Source organism: Phycodurus eques, chromosome 3, assembly GCF_024500275.1.
Source record: "Phycodurus eques isolate BA_2022a chromosome 3, UOR_Pequ_1.1, whole genome shotgun sequence".
NCBI classification, from domain to species: Eukaryota; Metazoa; Chordata; class Actinopteri; order Syngnathiformes; family Syngnathidae; genus Phycodurus; species Phycodurus eques.
Window position 1 is genome coordinate 9,490,572 of NC_084527.1, and position 22,100 is coordinate 9,512,671.

The 22,100-nt window shown below is 41.1% G+C and overlaps 1 protein-coding gene across 2 annotated transcripts in view; it reads right to left on the minus strand.

Moving 5' to 3' along the window:
- efna5b (ephrin-A5b) overlaps positions 1-19,474 on the minus strand; it is a 102,404-nt gene extending 82,930 nt beyond the window's left edge. For both annotated transcript variants that reach the window (XM_061671936.1, XM_061671935.1), the window contains exon 1: positions 18,606-19,474. In XM_061671936.1, coding sequence (XP_061527920.1) covers positions 18,606-18,730 — 125 coding nt within the window. In that variant the 5' untranslated portion in view covers positions 18,731-19,474. The remainder of the gene's footprint in view (positions 1-18,605) is intronic.
- Positions 19,475-22,100: the final 2,626 nt, after the last annotated feature.

Sequence of the window (22,100 nt, forward strand, 5' to 3'; positions counted from 1 at the left end):
TCATGCCTATGGGCAATTTAGAGTCACCAATGAATGCATGTTTTTGGGATGTGGGAGGAAACCGGACTGCCCGGAGAAAACCCATGCAGGCACGGGGGGAACATGCAAACTCTACACAGGCGGGGCCGGGGATTGAACCCGGGTCCTCAGAACTGTGAGGCTGACGCTCTAACCAGTCGTCCACCGTGCCGCCATTGTTTTATTTTATTTAGATAAAAACCACAGTTCAGTCTGTCAATGTTAGAGGGGTAGACTAGGAGTTTTTTGGGAACGCATCAGCATGTTTATGATGTTGGAAAACTGCAGCATTATGCATAATTTAAAACAAATGTAAATATTATTTGTACTAAATTCTGAACAGATCATATTAAGGTACAGTCATCTAACAAAAAAACAGTAGATAGTACCATAAATAGTAGTATAAGTAGGCAAAATAGTAAACATACGTACGCACCTCTGGCCAAGCCTCCGCATTGAGAAGGACAACATTCCGAGCCTCATTACAAGCCATCTCAAGGATGAAGAGGCACAGAGGGGGAAAAGGGCCACTGTAAATGCATTTTCAATCTCTTAACTTTCTCACCTTGCTGCATTACATCTTTGCTGTGATGAGAGCGAGCTCGCACGGACACGTAAACTGATTAAATTCACAAAGTGTGGCAGCTGGGGTTAGACTGGATAGACATTTTTTAAAAGGGAGGCGGGAAGTTGCATAGGGACAAAAGGAGAGTGTGACAAAAAAACGAGTGAAAAGGTTGAAAGAACAAGAGAAGACTGGTTTATGATTCGAGATTGTCACTCACAATATATTGCCAATGATAGAATTACAATAAAACATGCATCCATTTTGCGTAGCGCTGATCCTCATTAGGGTCCCTGCTAAGGTGGAACCTATCTTTGACTTTGGGGAAATGCGAGGTACACCCTGGACTGGTTGCCAGCCATCCAAAGTTGTCCAATCCAAAGTTGTCAGCATGTTTTAATAACGATTGACTTTTGTCTTGATGGTGCCATGACCCTTAATCAAAGCAAACTGATAAGAGCAGTGAGTAGTGGACCAGTCCAAAAATATGAGATATAAAACATGTTTTCATTGAATGATGATTGATTGATAGGTCAGTTAATACTGTGCCATGAGAGATAACAATGCAATAGATCATAATATTGATATTTTGTCCCACCGTATAGTTACGTCTCGCTGACTGCAACTGTGGGACTATTGGGGGCGCTTGTATTTCATGCCAGCATACATGCAGATACGGTATTGATTCTTGCTGTGAGGGCTCGGCTATGGTGAAGGGGTATTAAATAAAAGAAAAAGGGGTGGGGGTTGAGGACGAGAAAATCTATTTTCTTTAGAAAAGGTGGAATTCACTTGTGTTGCCAGGCTGTTTGCGGCATATCTTCTTTCTCTGCAACCTCTCCCTAAGCACACAGCCCTCACCTTTTGTTGCTTGGGGCTCTGGTCAGCACATTCTGCCTCTTGGTCTGCAGAACCTTCACCTTGCCTTCTGTTGTCAATTATTGTAGCACTACTAAGGGTGGTGGAGAGGCACACTTGGATACACAAGCAGGTTTGCCACTGAGTGTCTGCAAATGCAGTCTGCATGTAACATTCAGGACGTTGCGTGCCAAGAAACTTCCAGAGAGATCGCTTTGTGGAGTTCACCGCATGACCTAGCCTACATTGGCGGCATACGCCAGACATTGACCACTTATCTGCCGAATGCCGCCCTCCTCCTCGCTCCAACCCAAAGCCCATCAACAGCACAAGACCAGGCAGGCGTGAGAGAAGGGCTGGCTGGCGTTAGACACGAAATGCGGCACGAAAATGTAGAAAGGGAGCCCCTCGGACCCGTCTCAGCCTTGCAGGCCAGCCTGCAGTGTGGTTAAACTGCTGGCATTCCACGCACGACCAGAAGCAGCTGTTCTTAAGAGAGACGCCGTGGCTGGGCTGGATGGAAAGAATCTTCCTGGTGTGAGGAGATGGCTATTTCACCTGCTAATATTTTCAAAATAGCACATGCATCTCTCATGACAGAATACAAATGTTGCACATGGGGTGCATGCAATAAAATCTACACTAACGAAGCTTTAAAGGCACAATTCAGCCGTGCAATATTCACCATCCTTAGGGTTACTAAAATAATAAGAAAATTACATCTTCATGTCTGCGGAAGGGTTTGGATAACCTTTACATCGGCGGTGCGTGCTGATCTCCTGCTATTCTCAAACACGTCCCCCTGACCTTCCAATTAAAGCTCAGTACGGAGCAGAAGCAACACACTAAATCTTCCCCAGGCTGCAGGTTTGGACGCTGGTATAAAACAGCCCGCAATAAAATCATTACGAGACGGTAAAACACTGGAAAAATTCCCAATTAAAGAGGCCAAACATTGGAAGTAAACAAAGCCAGAAGGAGAGGAATTATTTTTGAGTCCAGATATGGTTGTCCATTTGCATAAAAGAAACAATAACATGCAATTAAATGGGAAGGTCAGTATAAAGAATAATTTGTTTTCGAAAGGATCGAAAGAAACAGGAATGCATTCTTAAGAGCTGAGTGTTTTTTTTTTAAATTGTAGACATTCAATTAAGATAGACACAGCACAGTTACAAAAACTGTGAGCTGCTAATCTGATCTTTGCGATGACATTTATTTAACGCCGTCTTCACTTAAAAATTTGCACATAAAGAACACTTGTTGCGATAATTGTTCAGCCCAAAAAGTTGTTTAACCTCAATCATCCATCAGATGGTGGTAGTTAAACTAAATGGCATCTGCATGCTTGTGCAATGGCATTTCTTGATTAAACTCTTGTCGGCAATTGCACTAAATTAGCCTTAAATGTGAGGGTTCATTACAGAACAGAAAATAACCACATTTGGGATGCACATAGCTTGTCTATGTTAATGCATGGTTGATATATGGCTTTGTTTAAATATGCAAAAACAAGTAATGCAATTAAATGCAGTCGGCTCATCTCGCTGCTGTACAACGTAATTAGTGGCTCAGTAATAAGCCATTATGTTGAATTAATTGAGGGCCGGTGTTATAATAAGCAGAGGTTTGGTCAGCATGCAAAAGGTTACTCAGTCTCATCAAATTGCCGTCGGATTGGGATTAACGTTGAAACTGTGGTGTTGAAGGTTCACATGCAGGTGTAAAAAAGGCCCTAGTCTGTCGTGGGAGAAGGACTTAACTTCGCCGTGAGAGAGAATCCATACCTGCCGGCACTGATAGCGGTGCAGGATCGGCATGCGGAACCACGCTGTAAATAAATTAGCATACAGGAGCTCAACTATGCCTTGTCACGTACTCCAAACGGCGAATGACCGAAATTGCATTTCACACGAGGCTGCCTGCATTGTTTCTACGCAGTAATACCGACTTGGCTGCTGCGAATAGAGCGCACAGTTAATTGAAATTATTCTGAAAACTTCATTATCCCCCATTTACTAACAGAAAGTAAAACGCAATAAAGGTCCTTGCAGGGTCTCTTTCTCTGAATAAGATAAACAAAGTGTTGAATGTAGATCCTAAAAAAAAGCTAAAAACATCCATTGAGGAGCTTGGCAGGGGAAACAACTCAATGTCGCATTTAGCCCGCAGGAAGAGAACAATAGCACAAGTCAATAGTAAGCTTGTAAAACGCTGCAAATTTGAAGGGAAAAGGGAGAGTTTAATTAGAAATGAAGGGGCAAATTCGAGATTAATAGGACCTCTATCGCTTATCGATCCACATTTAGTACTTTTAAATGTGTGTAATTGGGAGGAGTTTGGTGCAATCTTCTGTCTACATCTTTATAGGGCAGCTCCACTAGGTGTATAGGCCTTAAGTGCACTCATAAATTGCTTTTATGACTTGCTGAGACATATCGCTGTTAATGTTTCCACTCGCCGGCTTCATGGCTATATTGGAGCAACTCCGGTGAAATATACTTTCTAATATATAGAAGTGGCATTAGGAATATTATGATGAATGATGATGGGGATGTATCAATTTATCAAAAATACCATTTTAATGGGAAAGGATAATCGGTCTTTGATTGGTCTAAAAATCCAGTTTCAATGCCAGTGTCGCATTGAGCTGTCCGGAGGAGTTGTGCCATCGTGTGGATGTACTGTAGCCGAATAGTTCATACTTGAGTAAATGCTGTGCTTCTTTAGACAGCAAACAAGTTCAAAGTGATTCAATTGCGCTTCTGCAACCTGCCCACCCACCCCCTTAATTTAAACTCCTAAAATTGATTTTATTCTTATTTATGAGGACTGGACTTCTATCCTTAAAGTGCATATGTTGGTTGGTAGTGTATGGTATAAACTGTACAGAATTTAAGACAACAAAATCAGCCTTTGCTAAATGGCTAGCATTCGTGAATAGCATTAGCGCGCTAGCGATGACCATTTTAGGTATTATAAATGCTAACTAACATTCAGCTCAGTCATACATCATATTATATGTACATTACATATCTAATTGTGTCTTAAAAATCACTTACAGATGCTCCTCTGTCTTTTTTGGCAAAGTCTATCAGTGGCCCAACACTGCGTCCGTTTGCAATAAAAGTCCATGTGAAACATTGGTTCCGGCAGCGCGAACATGGTTCAGGGTGGAATTTTTTTTCTCTTTTTTTCCTGATGTATAGTCAACATACCACATTTGAACGGTGGTAAAAAGTCACCCACTTTCAAAAATATATGGCTTTTCCAGTGATTAGTTACGGAAAAGCAGATTTAATCACCAAAATCAGGAGACGCTCATACAAGGTCCACAACATGATACCCTTCGTCTTTGTTGGAGAGCATTATACTGCACACTCCCTGTATTATCCTACACATGTACTTCCTCAGTTCTTTAAGAGACGGGAGGCATTCATCGTCCCGTCCTACTTCCCTGCGACCGGCGCCATCCGATCCTCGTATCAAAGCGGGCCAATTTGCCAAACATGATCCTCGCCTGTTTTGTGTTGGTTTGGTTTCGAGAAGCGGATTAAACAGTTCCCACCAACTCTCTGATGTGCTGGACCCTATCTCGGGTTTCACTTTGCACTACCGGTGCTGTGCCGTTATTAGAGTCTAAAGGGCTTTGTTACGAAACACAAAAGGCAGAGCTCAGAAGCAGTTAGTGGGCTTTGTTAAGGGGTCAGAGAAGTGTTAAATAGACTACACCTGGGGCCATGTTAACAGCTTCACCTGAGGCGTCCATTTAACTAACTTGTAATGGGTTTAAAATTCACAGCATATTTACTGGTTGCTTACTGCTGGTTGCTTCCAAGTAATGCACTCCATTTTTGGCTCAATTGCTTCAAGACTTAATTTTTTAAAGCTATTGGGAATGTTTTTTTTATTTTTTTTTTATCCATTCAGTCATGGAGACCTGAGGTCACTGATGATGGTTTGGTTCGCCATCTCTGTTCTAGTTCTTCCTAAAAGTGTTTGATTCAGAATTCATGTTCACAGGTTTTCAAGTCCTTTGACACCAGACCAGACACATGCAAAGGTGTTAGAACTTTTCAATTAAAATGAAGAATTTAGATTCTTGTTCAACCATTGGTTCATTCATTGATTAAATGGCATCTCACAGCTTTTGGCCCTGTAGTGTATTTTATGGAAAAATAGCAACCTTGAAAGAACATTTTAGAAGTTAAATATAGGTGTACGTGGTCTTGTCGTGTATTTAAGAGGTCATCTCACTCAAATTATCCTTACTTAGCCTCTCTTTACTTTGGCACACAAGGGCAATGAGTTCTCTTCCTTCAAGGTTGTTCTTTATTAATGCCACTCACCTGCACGAGCCAGCAAGTGGAAAGTATCGAGAAGACTTGCTGGATGGGGCCATTTGCTTGTCTACCGCACAGATAAAATGGCAAACTTTTCCAATCACGATCAAATTGAGCTGGGCTTAAATGTTATTTTCGCACACAGCTGCGTCCTATACAGCCACTTTTGGGGGCGAAACGGACCACATTCTAGGCCGGCTCAGCGTCAGGCCTCGTTACTCTGGATCCCCGTCTCCCTCCCACCTCTTTCATCCCCATCTTATCCCCCTTTTATCCCCCTCTCCTCACCCCCCTTTGCTCGTCTAGCTGGTCTACAAACGCTAAAGCCCCGCAAAGGCCGACACAAGTTCAGTGTAAAAAGTCCTTTAGGGGCCCACCTCCATCAGTATCCCGCCCTCTTCCCTTCTTGTGCTGCCTGACTACACTTTCGCTTCGCATTACTTCTGCTATTCTAACTTTTCCACTCCTGAGCACTATCAATTATGTACTAAAATAACAAAGGGGCCGACTCGGAGGCAGGACATAAAGGCCGATTATGAGTGTGAATAATTCAACCGCCTCGGTGCCATGTTCCTCCTACTAGCGATACAGGGAAGATTGGCTTCGCCCCGCAAATGTACATCAGTGCCCCGAGTTTAATGTATGCAATCTCTCTCTCTCTCTCTCTCTCTCTCTCTCTCTCGCTCTCTCTTGCTCTCTCTCTCTCTCTCTCTCTCTCTCTCTCTCTCTCTCAAATGCAGGAAAATGCAAGTGCGGTGAATAATTTGATTTCTTACGCATTTGCAGACCTGGTGACTGTATCCTGTTCAAAGTCTCTTGGTTTGATGTTTTCATCTAACTTGACAAGTAAAAACAACAAACTCAGACATGCTTCCATAATTTTCAAAACATGTCTACCTGGACTTCATTATCCACCAGTAGCATGCAAAGGTTTGCAAATGCAACTCCAACTCAGACACCACAAACACGAATTAATATTTAATCAGGCCGCTACAAGACAAACATTCCCTCTATAATCCAATACAACAAATAGGAAGCATCTCTTCTCCCACGGGCTAACAACAACATCAGCCCTGTGCCTCATTAAGAATAATAAGGCTAAAACATCTGCAAATTGTCAGTCCAACAAAAATATACAGGCGGCAGAAAGGTTGGTTTGCATTTTCTGTTCTTGAGTAGAGCCAACGCAGGAAGAAAGGGGAACAACTTTGTAAGCAGTGAGGGGAGGTGAATAAATTATGTTATCAATGTCCGTTTAAAGAGAAAACATGTTTGTTTGTGGGTGAAAAAAAAAAATCACAATTATTTTTTTTTCCATTGGACACCAACAATATAATGGGTGTACAATGACACATTTGTTATTTTTTTTAGATCACAAACATTGCAAAAAAACATGCTTTTTATGTGATACATATTTTTGAATTACTAATGGACTGAAAACATATAAATTACAAAACATAACAATGACATCACTTAATGGTCACATTTTATTTCTCCAGTGTTGGTCTCATGTCAAAATTTTAATAGCCACGAAACAGCCGGGCTAAATACGATCTCACTTGGAGGGGGGGACAAAAGTCCCCGGCAATCCTTCGTATTTGTGCTTCCGTTTGCCATACTATGCTATAATCCTGATCGGAATGTTGGGGAGCCCAAAAGAACTGAACAGCAGGTGAAACGGAACTCTCCAGGGACTCCAGTTGTTGTAGTAGTTCTGCTGTGCACTTGTGCAGGAAAATTAACCAAAAATGTTCCCTTATATTACAAATGTGTGGTGAAATTTAAAAATTAAACCCTAAAAAATATTGTTTACTTAAATTACTGCTGCTTATTTTATGCATATAAATTGATTCTAAATGGATTGAAATACATTATTTCTGTGTGTCTGGCTCCATTTCCTTTTGTACTTATGTCAAGTGGCTTCGCATCAAATAACTCTGGATAGGAATGAACAAGAGTAAAAAATTTGTTTTTTTAAATACATTTATTAAAAAAAAAACAGTGGGGGACAGGGGGAAGAAAATGGCTGCATAACAGCAGGTAGTCAGCATGTGAGTTAAGTAGCCCGCTGCAGCCACAACACTAGGGCTTGGCAGTGGCCATGCTGGGTCACCTCAGCAGGACCACCAGAGCAGATGAGAAGGACAGTACAGTTAAAGAACTGGTAATCCTCGAGGCAGGAGTGAGGGCAATATGCCATGAGGAGCAAAAGAGCGGGAGGAAACCAAATGGCCTATAGTCTACGGATTCACGGCGGGATCGGGACTTGGGGGCTGAGCAGGAGCGGGAAGAAACGATTAGCACAAAAGGAGCGAGGGAAAAAGCAGGGGAAAAAATGCAATTGTTATTAATAACAGATTCAAAATTAGGACCATATTTAATTTCATCTTGCTTTTAAGGAAAAATGCAGCCTATTGTCTCTTAACATCTTTAAGTATCATTTTACATGAGAATTAGCTTGTCAAAATAAAATCTAAAAATTGTGAAATTGCATGCATTAAGTTCTTAAAAATATTATTATTTTTGTTTTTTCAAAATACTCTACTTGGCCTATAGTTGGGTGGAGAATTTGACATTTGGAAGTCTCCACTGGTTACAGTAAAGATACATTTCACTGTATCAAGCTCATTGTCTTGAGCGGCACACACACAGCAACGACACTATTGTTTTCAAACACATTGACTTTCAATCTCTAAAAAGTTATTAACAATAAACAGAACAGCCCTGACAGCATTATTTTTTTTCCTTGCAAAAAAAGTCTTGTTTAAAATGACGCTTTGGTAAGACAGCACAATGGCAAGATTAAAAACGAGAAACTTTAGAGCGTGTAAGAGTGCTGGGGGGTTGATACACACCCAAGGACGTAGCCATAGGCAACACTCATCACATCTGTTTACCTGGAGGGCTTAGGCCACTTCAGGGACTCCCCTTAAGTCTCACTTATCTCATTAGACCCTAAAAACTGATTAATATGAATGCCAGCAGAAGCCAGCTTGAGACATTTCTAAGAAAGAAGGGAAGGAGGAAAAGAGAAGGACAGGGAAGATTTTAAAGGAAGGTTTTTTTTTTTTTCTGTGGGTGTCTCACGACAATGAGCTGATGGCTTTTTAAGCCTCTCAGTGGCTCGGGGTTAATACTCCAGGCTGCAGTCATGGGATAGGGCACAGTTCAAAGGCTGCTGCACTCTTCAGCTTGATGCTCACCGATTCACGGAGAGAAAATAAACATGCAGGAGAGGAAAAACAAAGAGCACAGCTCTTGCAACTTGAACACATCACTGGAGAAATAATGAAGTACGCCGACTGATGCAGTGTGTGTGCGGTTGTTGGTTTGTGTTCATCGGGGTGTCGTATTTAGATATGCGGGGGTGATATTTAGACCATTCAGAGCTGGGCTCAGATGAGAGGAGAGGGTGGAAATGGGATTCATCACACATTCCGGGGATCAGCCGTTTTCCCTCTCGTGGCGAGGGAAAAAAATATATTTTCCACGGGAATACCATCCACTGCATATAATGGATGACGAGTACACACGCAGTTGACACACACAACTTCACGAAACCGGAAAACTGTGAAGGCGCTTTCGGAGGAGAGGGGCGCGTGGAGAATTGGGCCTAAAAAAGTAAGAAAGGTGTTTACTCTCTGATTTATTAAAGCACACTTCCAATGTTCCGCTTTAGCCGTTCCACTATATACAGTGTTTACACACCACCTGTTGGCGTGTTTAAACAGACCCACACCGTATCACCAGGACAGCTACCAAGGTACAGTATAACCAAAAAATGCAACAAGAGACACATTAAGTCAAAATAGAACGTAAGAAAAGCACAGTCAAAAGACATTCCCAATGAGGCACAGTTTGAATTACAACCGGGCATAATTAGACACATTATTCATAACGATGACTGTAACAAGTCTATTTATGACCTTCACTTGCACAGACACTTTTGAGGACAAAAACAGTTCACCGTTACTGCGCCAGTCTTTCTCGTCAGAGATTTAAATATATACATAGCGTTTTGGCGCTAAGACATCAATTAAGGCGCTGCGTTACATGCGCTGTGATATATGCGTTTTAGAGGTAAACGCAAGGGCACAATGTAACGTGTCACAGTGGCTGCAAACAGAGATGCAACAAAAGTACCACAGCACTGTCGTCCCCCCCCCCTTGCACCCCCTAGTAAACATAAGGCATGTGTGAAGGAAACAAAGCTAGGGGTCTGAACCTGAGGAGACTTAATCCTGTCTCTACAGAAAATAACCCCTGGGTCACTAACCACAAAGACGACACCTCCACGGGGTGAGGAACCAGAGTCTCCTCCCCTGAGGGACCACCACCACCATCACAAACTCCTTCAACCTCTGTCACCACCAGGGAGGCAGCCAGAGACACGCATCTTTAAATCTTGCCAAGGACAGACAAGGATGGAAGCGGAGGGAGGATTGATACGGCTGGTTGCAAATGAGGGAAGCTGCCACCTCTCTCCCCCCTCTCCTCTCCATTCAAGCTGGCCTCCTCACCCCCAGCTACTACAAGAGTCTCCCCCTCATGTCTGGCGTTGACTTTACTCCTGTCCTCCTGGCTTTTTTTTTTCCGGCCTCATCCAAAAAGCGTACTACAACTCCGGCTCTCAGTTTCCCTTCACCATTCACTCTGTTCTCCCTCACTCCTCTGCCTTCGCTCCCTTTTGCCGCCTCTATTTAAAGTGCATGCATTACTTTCAGCCCATGTAAAGTGGACAGGGAGAGCGGAACAATGGCTGCCTTTCAGCGGAACGGCCCAGCTTTGGTGATGGAGGTAGTGGGGGCGACGTTGGCTGCTTGTAGTTTTCTCTACTCAAGCAGGCAAATGCAGCAAGCTTGGCCAGGAAGAATTTAGTAGGTTTTCTACAAGCAATGCACTTTCATTATTAGAAAACATATTTTTAACCACTTTAAAAAGCCTAATTAAAACAAATTTGATGCAAATGAAATGCGTTAATTCGTTGAATGCAAAAATAAATATTTAGAATTAATTGATTATGCGATTATTATGCCAATCACACGGATGATCAATGAAAGTTTAAAATTTGGTGCTGATCATAAATAGTATTGTCTGACACTGGGAGAGGTATAGATAGAGTTTTCTCATTGATGTAGTGCACATGTGAATGGAAAATTACTTTTCGTATGAGTTCATACATTTTTGCAAGACCACATTTTATTGACAGTTCATTCTCGGCAAGATTGATTAGCTTTTTAATTTTTTTTTTTTTTTTTTTTTTAGCATTTGTTTTCTAGTTCATTCCACTGCAAGCAAAGACAAACTGCTCATGACAAGATGCTCAATTTTAAAATGTTATCTTTTTTCAACTTTAAAGTTTCAAAATGAGAAATAGAGTCTTTTCCAATTCTAATAGGACCACATAAAAGCATGCCGCCTGACTGTTTCCCAGCCGGTCAAGACGAATAAGCATACGAATCATTTACAACCCGGCTGAAACCCATCAATTAGGTCTTTATTCACAAGCTGGAGATGTGTTCCCTTCTGGGATCTATTCTCCACACTGTGGCCCAGCTAGAAAAACATCCAGTCACTACTCCCCCGCAGACCCTCCGAGTTAAATAAGGAAAATGCTGCCGAAAGGTCCGAACGCAGCCAACCATGACCGGAATTATCTGTGGAAAATAAGTCTGGTCTTTAAAAAAAAAAAAAAAATGTCAATCTCAGTTGCTCGCCTCAAATTTTCCAGCCGGATGGTGACAGAAAGTTAAAGAAAAAATAATAATAATTGGAATCCATTAGTCGTTTTGGCTTTTACGAGTGGGTGTGTTTCGTGTAAATCCAATAGAAGTCAGACAGTAAATGAATTTAAATAGGTCAAATCACCCATAGCAGAAAGAGCTGGTTAAAATCAGCAAATGGATTTAAAACTGTGCACATGAATGGGGAGGGGGTTAAGAGCAGAGGTCTTATAGAGGCTCCCTCAGCAGCACCGCTCTCTGGTCAGGGGTGATAGCTCAACCAAGCGTTACTGCAGGAACAGCTGCTTCTGGGCCACCATCTTACAGAGCAGAGGAGCCCCGGCAAGGATACCGTAAGCGCCATTTTCCCTTTTCAGCCATTGGACAGGGATACAACAAGATTCCTGGAATGCTGTTTTGGTTCTTATCAGAACTGGCAGCAACCCTGTTAATGAAAACAATCTGGATAGAGTCTATGTTTGGCAAATTCACACTCATGACTGACTTTTTTTTTTTTTTTAATCCTTCTGTCCATCCATGTCCAGCCAAATCTGTTTTGCTCATATTGACTGAGACCTTCAAATCTACTTCAGAGCGAAAACACAACGTTTGAAGTGGCTTTACCCAAAGCAGCAAATCAACTTACGAAAACATAAAGTAACAGCTAGACACTTTGCACACCTTTGATATTCAGAATCAGAGATGCCAAAAAAGCAAGATAGTCAACTCAGTGACTAGTAGCCAAAGAAAATTGTTGGACATCAAGCTGCTGCGTAAGCCAGTTAATTCTTAGCAATGCTTCCAAGTTCTTAACAAAAGGGTTGAACGCAAGACAGATTGCTGCACTGATAGCTGCGTTTCAGCACTCCATCTGACCTTGGAGCGATTACTGTGAAAACAAAAACCGGGGCATTAAGATCTGGGTCCCAGTTAAAGGGAGGAGGGAATGTGAAAGTAAAATGAGCCTGCCTGCCATTAAATGCCGTCCATATTTTTCAATTTAATATGACGTTTCACCCCAGTGAAAAGGGCTCTTAAAACTGAGAAATTTACCAGGTCCCGGACGACATATGTAGACACTCAGCAGACACAACATTAGATGGACTAGCACAAGAATTCTGCCTCTAGAAACATAACTACAGTGACAGTCAGTAAAAGGAAGACTTCTTTCAGGGCCAAAATAGATACTGTATTTACCAATATCCACCGCCTGCATTCAGATACATCGATATTCACAGAGGAACAGAAGTGAATGTAAATATAAACCTGCACCAAAATGTATTTCTGGAATTAAAAAATGACATGGGAAAACTCCATAGTGCTCACTTAGGGCTCACTTTTTATTGACACTGTCAGACGGTCATTCATTTTAATGTTTACTATGGTAAGCTGAATACAGGCAACTGGACTCTTATTATAAGTTTAATTTGTTGTTCTTTTGTCTTGTTTTACAAAAATGTTCAAAAATAACTTGGGCAATTATGCTATTTGGCTAACAATATGATGTATTCTACTTAATTAAATACCTCTCTGAAAATGTTAATAAAAAAAATTTGCATTATTATATGTACATTTTCAATTCGGTTCTTGTTTTGGATCTTATTAAATTGGGTGTACCTACTAGTGACCAGGGAATGTACAATTTGTTAATGAATCCTTTTGGAAAAAAATGCATTTGTTTTATGTTTGTGGTAAAATTGTAAGCTGCTTTTCCTTGTAACAGAGTTACATATCCCTGAGTCACGTCCGACCAACAATATTTCTTCAGTGTGCAGTGTAGCAGCTCCACGACGGTCACGGCCAAAAAGTCCTCGCTCTCCTCCGCCGCCACACGCCGAAAGAGCAGCTGCTCTGCCAAGCACATTGACTCCACATTGAGTGCTGCCCGCCGGCCTCATTTTCTTGTTTAATAGGGAAAAAAAAAATCTAATCTAAATGGAAAGTGCATTTACAGGTCTGTTGAGAAAACACAATGTGACATCTAAACCTTGACCAAACCAAGAAAAAAACTATTCCTCATTTAAATCATCCCTCCTCGTAACCATTTTTTTTGTTTGTTTTTCTGCCTCCTTCTCCTCGCACTCCATGTTGCCTCCACTTTTGGACCTCGCAGCTCAAGCCAGAGCTGGCGGCTGCCGGCCCCATTGCCGCAAGAAAGACTATGAAGCAGGGGGTCATTAGCGAGAACTAATCAGTCCTCATACAGAGGAAAAGAGCGCAGAGGAGAATATTTTTTAAATAAATAAATAAATACAAATAAAAAAACACTCCAGTAAAGTTCAGATTAGATCAGCATATTAGCATATAGTCAAAATAGTAATAATAATATAGTTATTACAATACATTCCCCATCGGTGTGCGACAGGTAACGAGAAGTCCAAAGGAGAGTTTACCTGAGTTTTTAGCGAGGAAAGCAGCCCTCTATGTGTCACTTGCTACATGAAAAACACAAAACGCATGCAGAGACAATACAGGAAAACAGATATGACTGGAAAAACACACACAACCATCACATGTAGCGTAAGCTTTCTCTGCTAAAAACGTAATATTTAACTAGACACGCGTGGTCGTAACCCGAAACCTAACTCTAGCCAAAGAAAATGGACTATAAAACTAAAAGTATGTTTTTTATTATTAAGACTGCTAAAATATTATTACTTTTACATGCGGGCTAAGGAGGAAAACATGACATCTCTGGTGCAAATTCAATTTCTGATCATGAGCAGACATTTTTCTGGGGCTTGGCCATCTTGCGCGCACTCCATTTATGAGCCATTTACATTCAAACCTTTTAATTACTAATGATAGATGTTGTTTTTTTCAAATTGGTGTCTTTTTCATTTTCATACAAACATACTATGCAAATTTAAAAAAATATATCATTTTGTAACTTTGATTCCGCGCAAAGCAACTGACATTCAACCACAGTTTGTAATTAATTAGCACCGCCTATTTGCTCACCTATTATCCAAGCACTCTGTTGTTAAGCATTGTATGTTGTGTTTAATTTTATTTGTTCTCTTTGTTTTAAAATGTTTTTAAGCTGCTTTTTTTTCTCTTTATTTTTAAAATGCTTTTGATCATGTAAAGCACATTGAGTTACCTTGTGTATGACATGCGCTACATAAATAAATTTTGCTTTGCCTTATGTGAAAGTTGTGACAGGCTATATTTCCTTTATCCCCGATGGGAAATTATCGATCATTAGTCATTTACAGTTACATATTAAAATGCAGGAAATACTGGGGGAAGTGTGTTTTACCACATAGTAGTTATCACAGTTGTCTTTTTTAGAACAACAACAACAAAAATCAACATTAATATTATAATACCCCCCCCAACAAAAAAGTACGGAAAGACAGTAAAGTGTGTAGAACAAACAAAGCAATGCATTTTGCCTTAATTGCTTCTAAAAGTGATAATCATCCGTCAATTATACATATTGAGCGAATTCTTAGCGACCAATTCATCGATTATTTTGTCAGTCTCTAATTGAATGCATCTCAAAATTTCCGGAATTTTAAAAGTCCATTTTTTTCTCTCGTTGAGCGCTAAAGTACGATTCCAAATTCTTGAAATCTGATTTTGGTACAGATTTTTTAAATCCTTTTTAGTTGTCAAAACCCAGAGGAGAATCATGATTCCTGCACATTACCGCCACCTTGTGCTCGATCCATCTTCCGCGCTTTCACTGGTTCGGCATTTCATCTCATTTGAATGTATCGCCAAAAAAAGTAAGAAAATCCATAAAAATTGATTTCCAGCTGGTGTTGAGATCTAATGTGATATTTTAATCACAACAAATATGAACATGCTCCACATAAAACGGTAACCCTTGGTCTGCACACAACAACTCCTAGACATGATAACTATAAATCCAACATGCAGAAATCTATAAAGAGCAGTACATACTATTATTAAATTAGATTATACAATTTAAAAAGTACCGTGCAGCAATAAGTTGCCCTTAAAGTTTTCTAGGATTTTTGTCAATGCTGAAAGTGAGCAGTAAAATACCAATTGAAACTTCTAAATCACCTTGAGTAATTTGTATGGTCACAAACGCACCGTTGTTAAAAAACAACTTCAAGGAGAGTCGCAAACTTTCAGCGCCCCCGTTGTATGACCTCTCAGAGTCATCCTGAACTCTGAGAGTCCACCAGTGCGTGCAGAGGGACTTCCGAAATATTTTATTGTATTCATTTGGACAAGGAGATACAGACCGAGAGAGAGAGCGAAGCAACAAGGGAGGAAGGCTTAGAGGGACATGTCGCAGAAGAAAGGGCATTAGTCTGTCCTCTCATTAGAATAAATACAAGCAAAGGCAGTCGGCTGAATCGTAGAGGGCAGACGCCGCCCGAGAGAAATGTCCCTTTATTTATAAGATGTTTCAAGCTGAATGAACCCTGTGAGGACACGTGTTAAGACTTCTCCAAACACTCCTCTATTGGCCAAAACGATAAGTGAAGGCAGAAGGAAGACAGATCGAGAAGTGATTCAATGAAAAAGTGAGGTGACTTGCTGTTTCCAAGTTCTTGGTGCTACGGTGGAATTGTGAGACAAAGATGGATTGTAGCCAACCAAACAGACAGTGATGGAAAAGTATGTCGAAGAAATTTAAACCTGCGGAAAGTCTTTTTAAAAAAAAAAAGGATAAATTCAGAAAGGTCCCAAATTGAGGAACCAACGGACCTCTCCTCTCCGCTCCCACATTAAACTTGACGCCATTCTAGCCGTTTTAAAATAATTTCTTAAAACCAACTTCTTTTCCTTGGCGTTCCCTGGGTTGCGAGCTTGGTGTTTTATTTATTTATTTCTTACTCTGGTCTTGAACGTTTTGTTGGTTTCATAATATGTGTTATTGTAAAGTTGTAAAGTCTATAGTTTATGTTGATGCATTTAATAATTTGACATTTTTAACCAATACTTTCATTTGGAGGTAATTTTGACTGCGCTGGGAATATAATTATGTCTAGATTGTGTGGATTTCTCCCTGGTGATGAAGTTGGAGCACAATATGACACAAAAGGACACGATACAACCAACTCGGGCATAATAAATCAGAAACCAAAGAGATTTTGAGACAAACCAAACACATTTGGGGGGATTCATTCCCTGAAGCTTGTCATTTTCCAGCCGGGAGAATGTGCGGTTCCGTCGGCTGGAAAAATGAATGGCGGCTAAACGTCTTCTTCTCTAAGACTTACCCTGAAATTATGTCAGCTTTACACTTTTTAAGTCACCTGCTGCATCATTTATGACGCCCCGCTTCATTAATTTGGACCTCAGTGGACTCCCACTGAGACAGGATCACTTTTCCGTGCGCAGAGTTGATCCTGTAAATGATCGGAACGGCCTCCAGAACGAAAAGCAGGAGCAGCTTTCACCAGTCATGCACAAAGTGACGGGTTAGGTGTTTGTCAGTGTACTCATCAACAGTACAAGTTTGGTTTGGGGGCAGTTAACATTACCTGGAGGTACGAGAGGCTAACAAACTGAGCGAACTTGCATATGGACCGACCGGTATTAGCAACCTTACAAGATCTTCCAAAAAAAACAAAATAAATAAACCTGTTTCCTTCCTCGAGGCAAGACGCAGGCTTTAGAAGACCAACAAGGCTCAAAGCTAGGCTTGACTTCACACCGTGCGCCTCGAAAAGAAGCAAAACATGAACCCAGTTTGGTGCAAACTTCTCGTATTCCCATCTTCTTGATGTTAGCGACTTTTACTTCAATTTGGTCTTATGAGCTGAAAGTGAGAAAACCTGTCAGCACATCTGGAAGAAATCAAGTTAACAGAGCGTCCAGTCGAGTCAAAACTTTCTCGCTGAAAAAAAAAAAAAAAAAAAAAAAAAGAAAAGAAAAAGGGGGAGAAAACAAAATACAGACCTGTGAAAGGATGTCTATCAACAGCAAGAATCAAGGTCAAAATTATGGTGAGAGAAAAATAAAATAAATATCGCCGAGTCGGCTCAGAGACCGCAACCAGTCGTCAAAGCATAAGGAGATCAACGACAACATCTACACACACCATTGGACTTTGTAAACTTGACCACTAAACTGCTCCAAGAAATGACCCTTGTCTTTCCAAACCTTAAGTGAAATATGGGGGAAATCTTTTGACAAATGTTTCATAATATGAATTGAAATGGGTAAGATGATGCTTTTTTTGTTGTTTTTTTAACTCAACAAATATTCATTTCAATTCACCAGTTGAGTGAAAAGAGCTCACTCCTGGAAGTGTTTCGTCTTAACAAGTCTGAGACAAAGCTGCTCAGTCGGACCCCAGAAAGGCAAAGGCCTGACTAATTTGTGCAACACTGCTGGCGGGCGCAATAGAAAAGTTGTCAAGGTCTTTCATACAAAACTCCTGTTTGCGTCCACGCCGTCGACCCGCTGTGAGTCTTTCACATTCTGAAAAATCTGACTGCTGTTTAGAGAATTAGAAGGAGGAAAAAAAAACTTTTGTTCTTTGGTTCGTCACAAAGCCATTGTTAAATTACAGGCAGTGCTATGATTGATCGCATTCATCCATCATGTGTCAAACAAGGCTAAAATGCTGAACATAGTTTTGTGTTAAAAGGTTTATACCGCAAAAGTTATGAGAAATGTTATTAAAGTTCACAGTGTCCTGTGAGGAATCAGTGAGTCTTTAAAATAATCCAAATTGAACATTTTTTTGTTTCTCAAAATTGTTCTACACATTTTTATGAACTAAACATTTTACTATAGTGAGAAATTTTTATAACTTGTATGTGTGGGGGCGGGGGGGGGGGGTTAATTGACGTGGACAGCGTGGAAGCAAAAATCTGCAATTAGTCTGTGCATTTAAGCAGAAAACTGATTTTTTTTTTGTGTGTCATTCTTTCATTATGTGCGTTTTGACAAAAAATCTAATCAAATTATGTTACTTTTCTGCAATAAAACGATGACACATTTTTGGAGAAATAAAGCTCAGTTTTGTCCCACATGGTTTGAAGGTAAAATTGCTGGCTGTCTTCCTTGTCCACGACACAAGCTAAGGGGGCCACACGAACCGAACCCGCCCCGCTTGCCCCACCGGTCTGCGATGCCCGGCGTCGGCGAGGTGATACTTACTTGGCGTTGGTCCGGTTCCAGAAGACGGCGTAGCGGTCGGCCACCACTTTGGAACTGGGCTCCTGGCTAAAAACACACATCCACAGCACCAAGCAGACGGCGAGGATCATTTCCACCTGCAGCATCACTACGGCAAAAGTTGGCCACGTATTCCTCGTCGTCGGTGTCACGGCAGGTGAGCGGATCTCATTCACGACGCTCGCTCGGTTCGGACCGGTCCAATATGTGCCGTGTGTCCCTCGGAGCTGGGGGATATATGTCACCCCCCACCCCCTCCCCTTCTGGATCTTCAGGGGTGCGTCAACAAGGTGAATGACGAGGAGCGCACCCTTGGGTGCTTGGGGACGAGTCAGTCACACACACACACAACACACACACACACGCACACACAAAAAAATGGCCACGTCAGAAATCCATGTAGTCCACACAACTTTTGTCACTTCGCGTGTGAGGTGAGGGAGGGGAGGATCGAGGACCAAGATCAATCCAAATGACAAGAGAGCAACACACACACACACACACACACACAAAAAGAAGAAAAAAAAAAGAAAAAAAGAATTAAAAAAAGAGAAGAAGAATTAGCGAGTTATCTCCTGCGGTGTGTCTCGGTATCCGGCTCGAGGAGTCAAGAGGAGACACTTGTTTAGGTGCGCATCCCGCCGCGTCCTCCTCCTCATATGTGAGCCATCTTAACAACACCCCAAACGAAATGCGTCGAGTCCCACGCGCGACACTTGCGTGGCTCTTCTTCGTGTGCGTGTCCGTCCGCGCGTGTGCGTGTATGTAGTGTCGGGTGTGTGTGTGTGTGTGTGTGTGTGTGTGCGTGTGTCGGGGTGCCCCGGGAGAGAGTGTGCGCAGCGTCCAGGAGCTCCAGACGCCGACTGAGCGAGTGGCTTTGCTTTACTGCGCTGCCATTGGCTCGCCTTTGTTGGACCCGCCTACTCCGCCCACCTCGCCCCTCCCACCGCCCCCAATCCACGCCTCCCCACACTTCCCCTCCCCTCCCCACGCCGCCTCTCCTCAGACCCAACTACAGTAATTCAATTACAGAGAGGTAGAAGGAGTGTTTTGGTCAATGTTATTATGAGAATAGCAATTTGAAATTAAAATAACAACAAGAAATGAAATAACCCAAAATTGATTATTTAAACAAAAAAAGATACAGCTTTTGTATTGGATTTCATTCAATTGTGTGTAGCGACTGAAGCGGTGGTGTACAATGAGCGATCATCAGGGATGTCTATGGAAATTATCTAATTTCCCATAATTAGTCGGAAAATTATAACTTATTAATTACAATTATATATTTGTTCATCTACCAGTGACATATCATGACAGGCAGAACAATTTCAAGCTCTTTCATTAGATGGCAGAAGGTACAATAAACTCATCCGTGTATTCACCTCTTGCCATACAACAGAATAAAGTCAAGGCTCCCTAAGCATATATCAGCTTTCTCTTCAATTTAACCAATCTAAATTTTTACACGGAGTTAGTCAATTTGTGAGTGAATTGAGATGAGATAATCATTATTTCATTATTTGTGTTCGCCTCGGCTCGATAAAGGTTAGGAAACACTGGTCTAGTGCAGTGATCGCCTGTGTTAGAATCGTGCCCGACAAATCATATGAGTGACTTGCTTGTCCCTGATGAGACAAGCTGAAAGACGCATAAAATGTCTTTTTGTTCATCTATCTATGGCAACTATGTATAGTGACTTGCAGAAAAAAAATGTAAATGCTCTTCCACAATAGGTAGCAGGAGGTACATAACGAAACTGTATCCACAGTGACATTTTTAGGTTTTTGTTTTTTTTCTAATGTAAAAATATGCGCCTTGGCTCAGTATAAATGTTGGGAAACTAGTCTACTGGTTAGCATGTCTTCTGAACTGTTCTGAGGTTATGGGTTCAAATCTTGGCTCCACCCTTTCTGTGTGGAGTTTGCATGTTCTCCTGGTGCTTGTTTGGGTTTTCTCCGTGTACTCTGGTTTCATTCCATATTCCAAAAAACATGGTTGTTGTTTTTTTTTCATTGAAGGCTAAATTGTCCATACATTTAAATGTGAGTGAATAGTTGTTTGTCTATATGTGCTTTTCGATTGGCTTGCAACCACTCCAGGTTGTACCCCGTCTTTTGCCAGCTGGGATACAATGAGCGCTGGATCTGCGTCTCAAATGAGGGGAAAGGGAATAGAAAATTGATGGATGGAATTTTGGGAACCTTATTCAAATGCAACATTTGCTAGAAACTCCCATTATAAAACAAATGCTGTTGCTGTACACACTCTAAATTATTCAATCAATGTAAATTTATTTGCAAAAATGTACACACCTTCGACAGAGACACACTTTTAAAGAATAACGGCTCCTGGTAAAATTAGTTATGTTGAATTATTTAAATTGTTCTCGTGTGGTTATTTCATTGCAACCTAATGTAACCTTTGCAAATATGATTTTCAGTAGGTGTTGAATAATTTTGAGTTAAACTCTTTTGAGTATCTTTATTGTTAAAGGAATCACTTTCCGTCAATCAAAAGTGAACAATGTTATGTTTGCAATGGCAGATTTTTGGGGGGACACAGCTCACAAAATGGATATTATTAGATTAAGTTAAATGCGGTGTGGGGTCTTTGTAATATTTTCCTTAACTTATTGAGTTACATGAGTGGAAAACGAATGTAGTGCAGTTGTGCAATACTGCAAACTACAACCACATAGCCAACATATTGTTCAATCAATACCTCCCTGACAGTGTCAATCAAAACTGAGCCTCATTATTTTTGTAACAGCATAATCTTTTTAATACAGTTTTTATATTGGATCTCATTAGCATGTGTACCTAATGCTGTGGCCTGTGAGTGTATTCTAGCTATTTGCCATATCTAGCATTTTGCCTGCCACACACTCCCATACATGTGGAAAATTTAAATAATGCAAAAACATCAACAGCAAATCCCATGGACATTATGAACAGGCTGCATGTAATTCATCTAAATTGTTTAAATGGCAGTAACCAAAGCATTTAATGTTCTTTATCACTGCTCATTAAAATAACAATAAATAGCTCCAGTATATTGTAAATAATGTAATTGTAACTCAGCAATGTGAATGTGCGTGTTTGTGTGCGTTCTTGGGGGGATCAGGCACCGCTCCAGCACTGAGACGCCCCACAGTGGCGACCAGCTGGGATCGCTGACTCAGCCGGGACCAGATCCAAGTTTGAGTCTCCATCTGTCATCGACTTCAATCAAGACCAGTGCTCACTAGCAGAATTTATGAAACTTTAGGAAACGAGCTGCAGCCCTGAATCCCAAACGAGGAATACCAGTCACATGAAATACTGTAAGGATTTGTGGATATACGTAATGTGCAGTAGGTGTATCAACATTAAATGTATTTTCCCCAAAATGGAGAAATCTACACCATTCTTTCCTGCTAATACTGGTGTCTAGCATCATTTCCACCCAAAGTTCCCACAACTTTTAGTTCTCGAT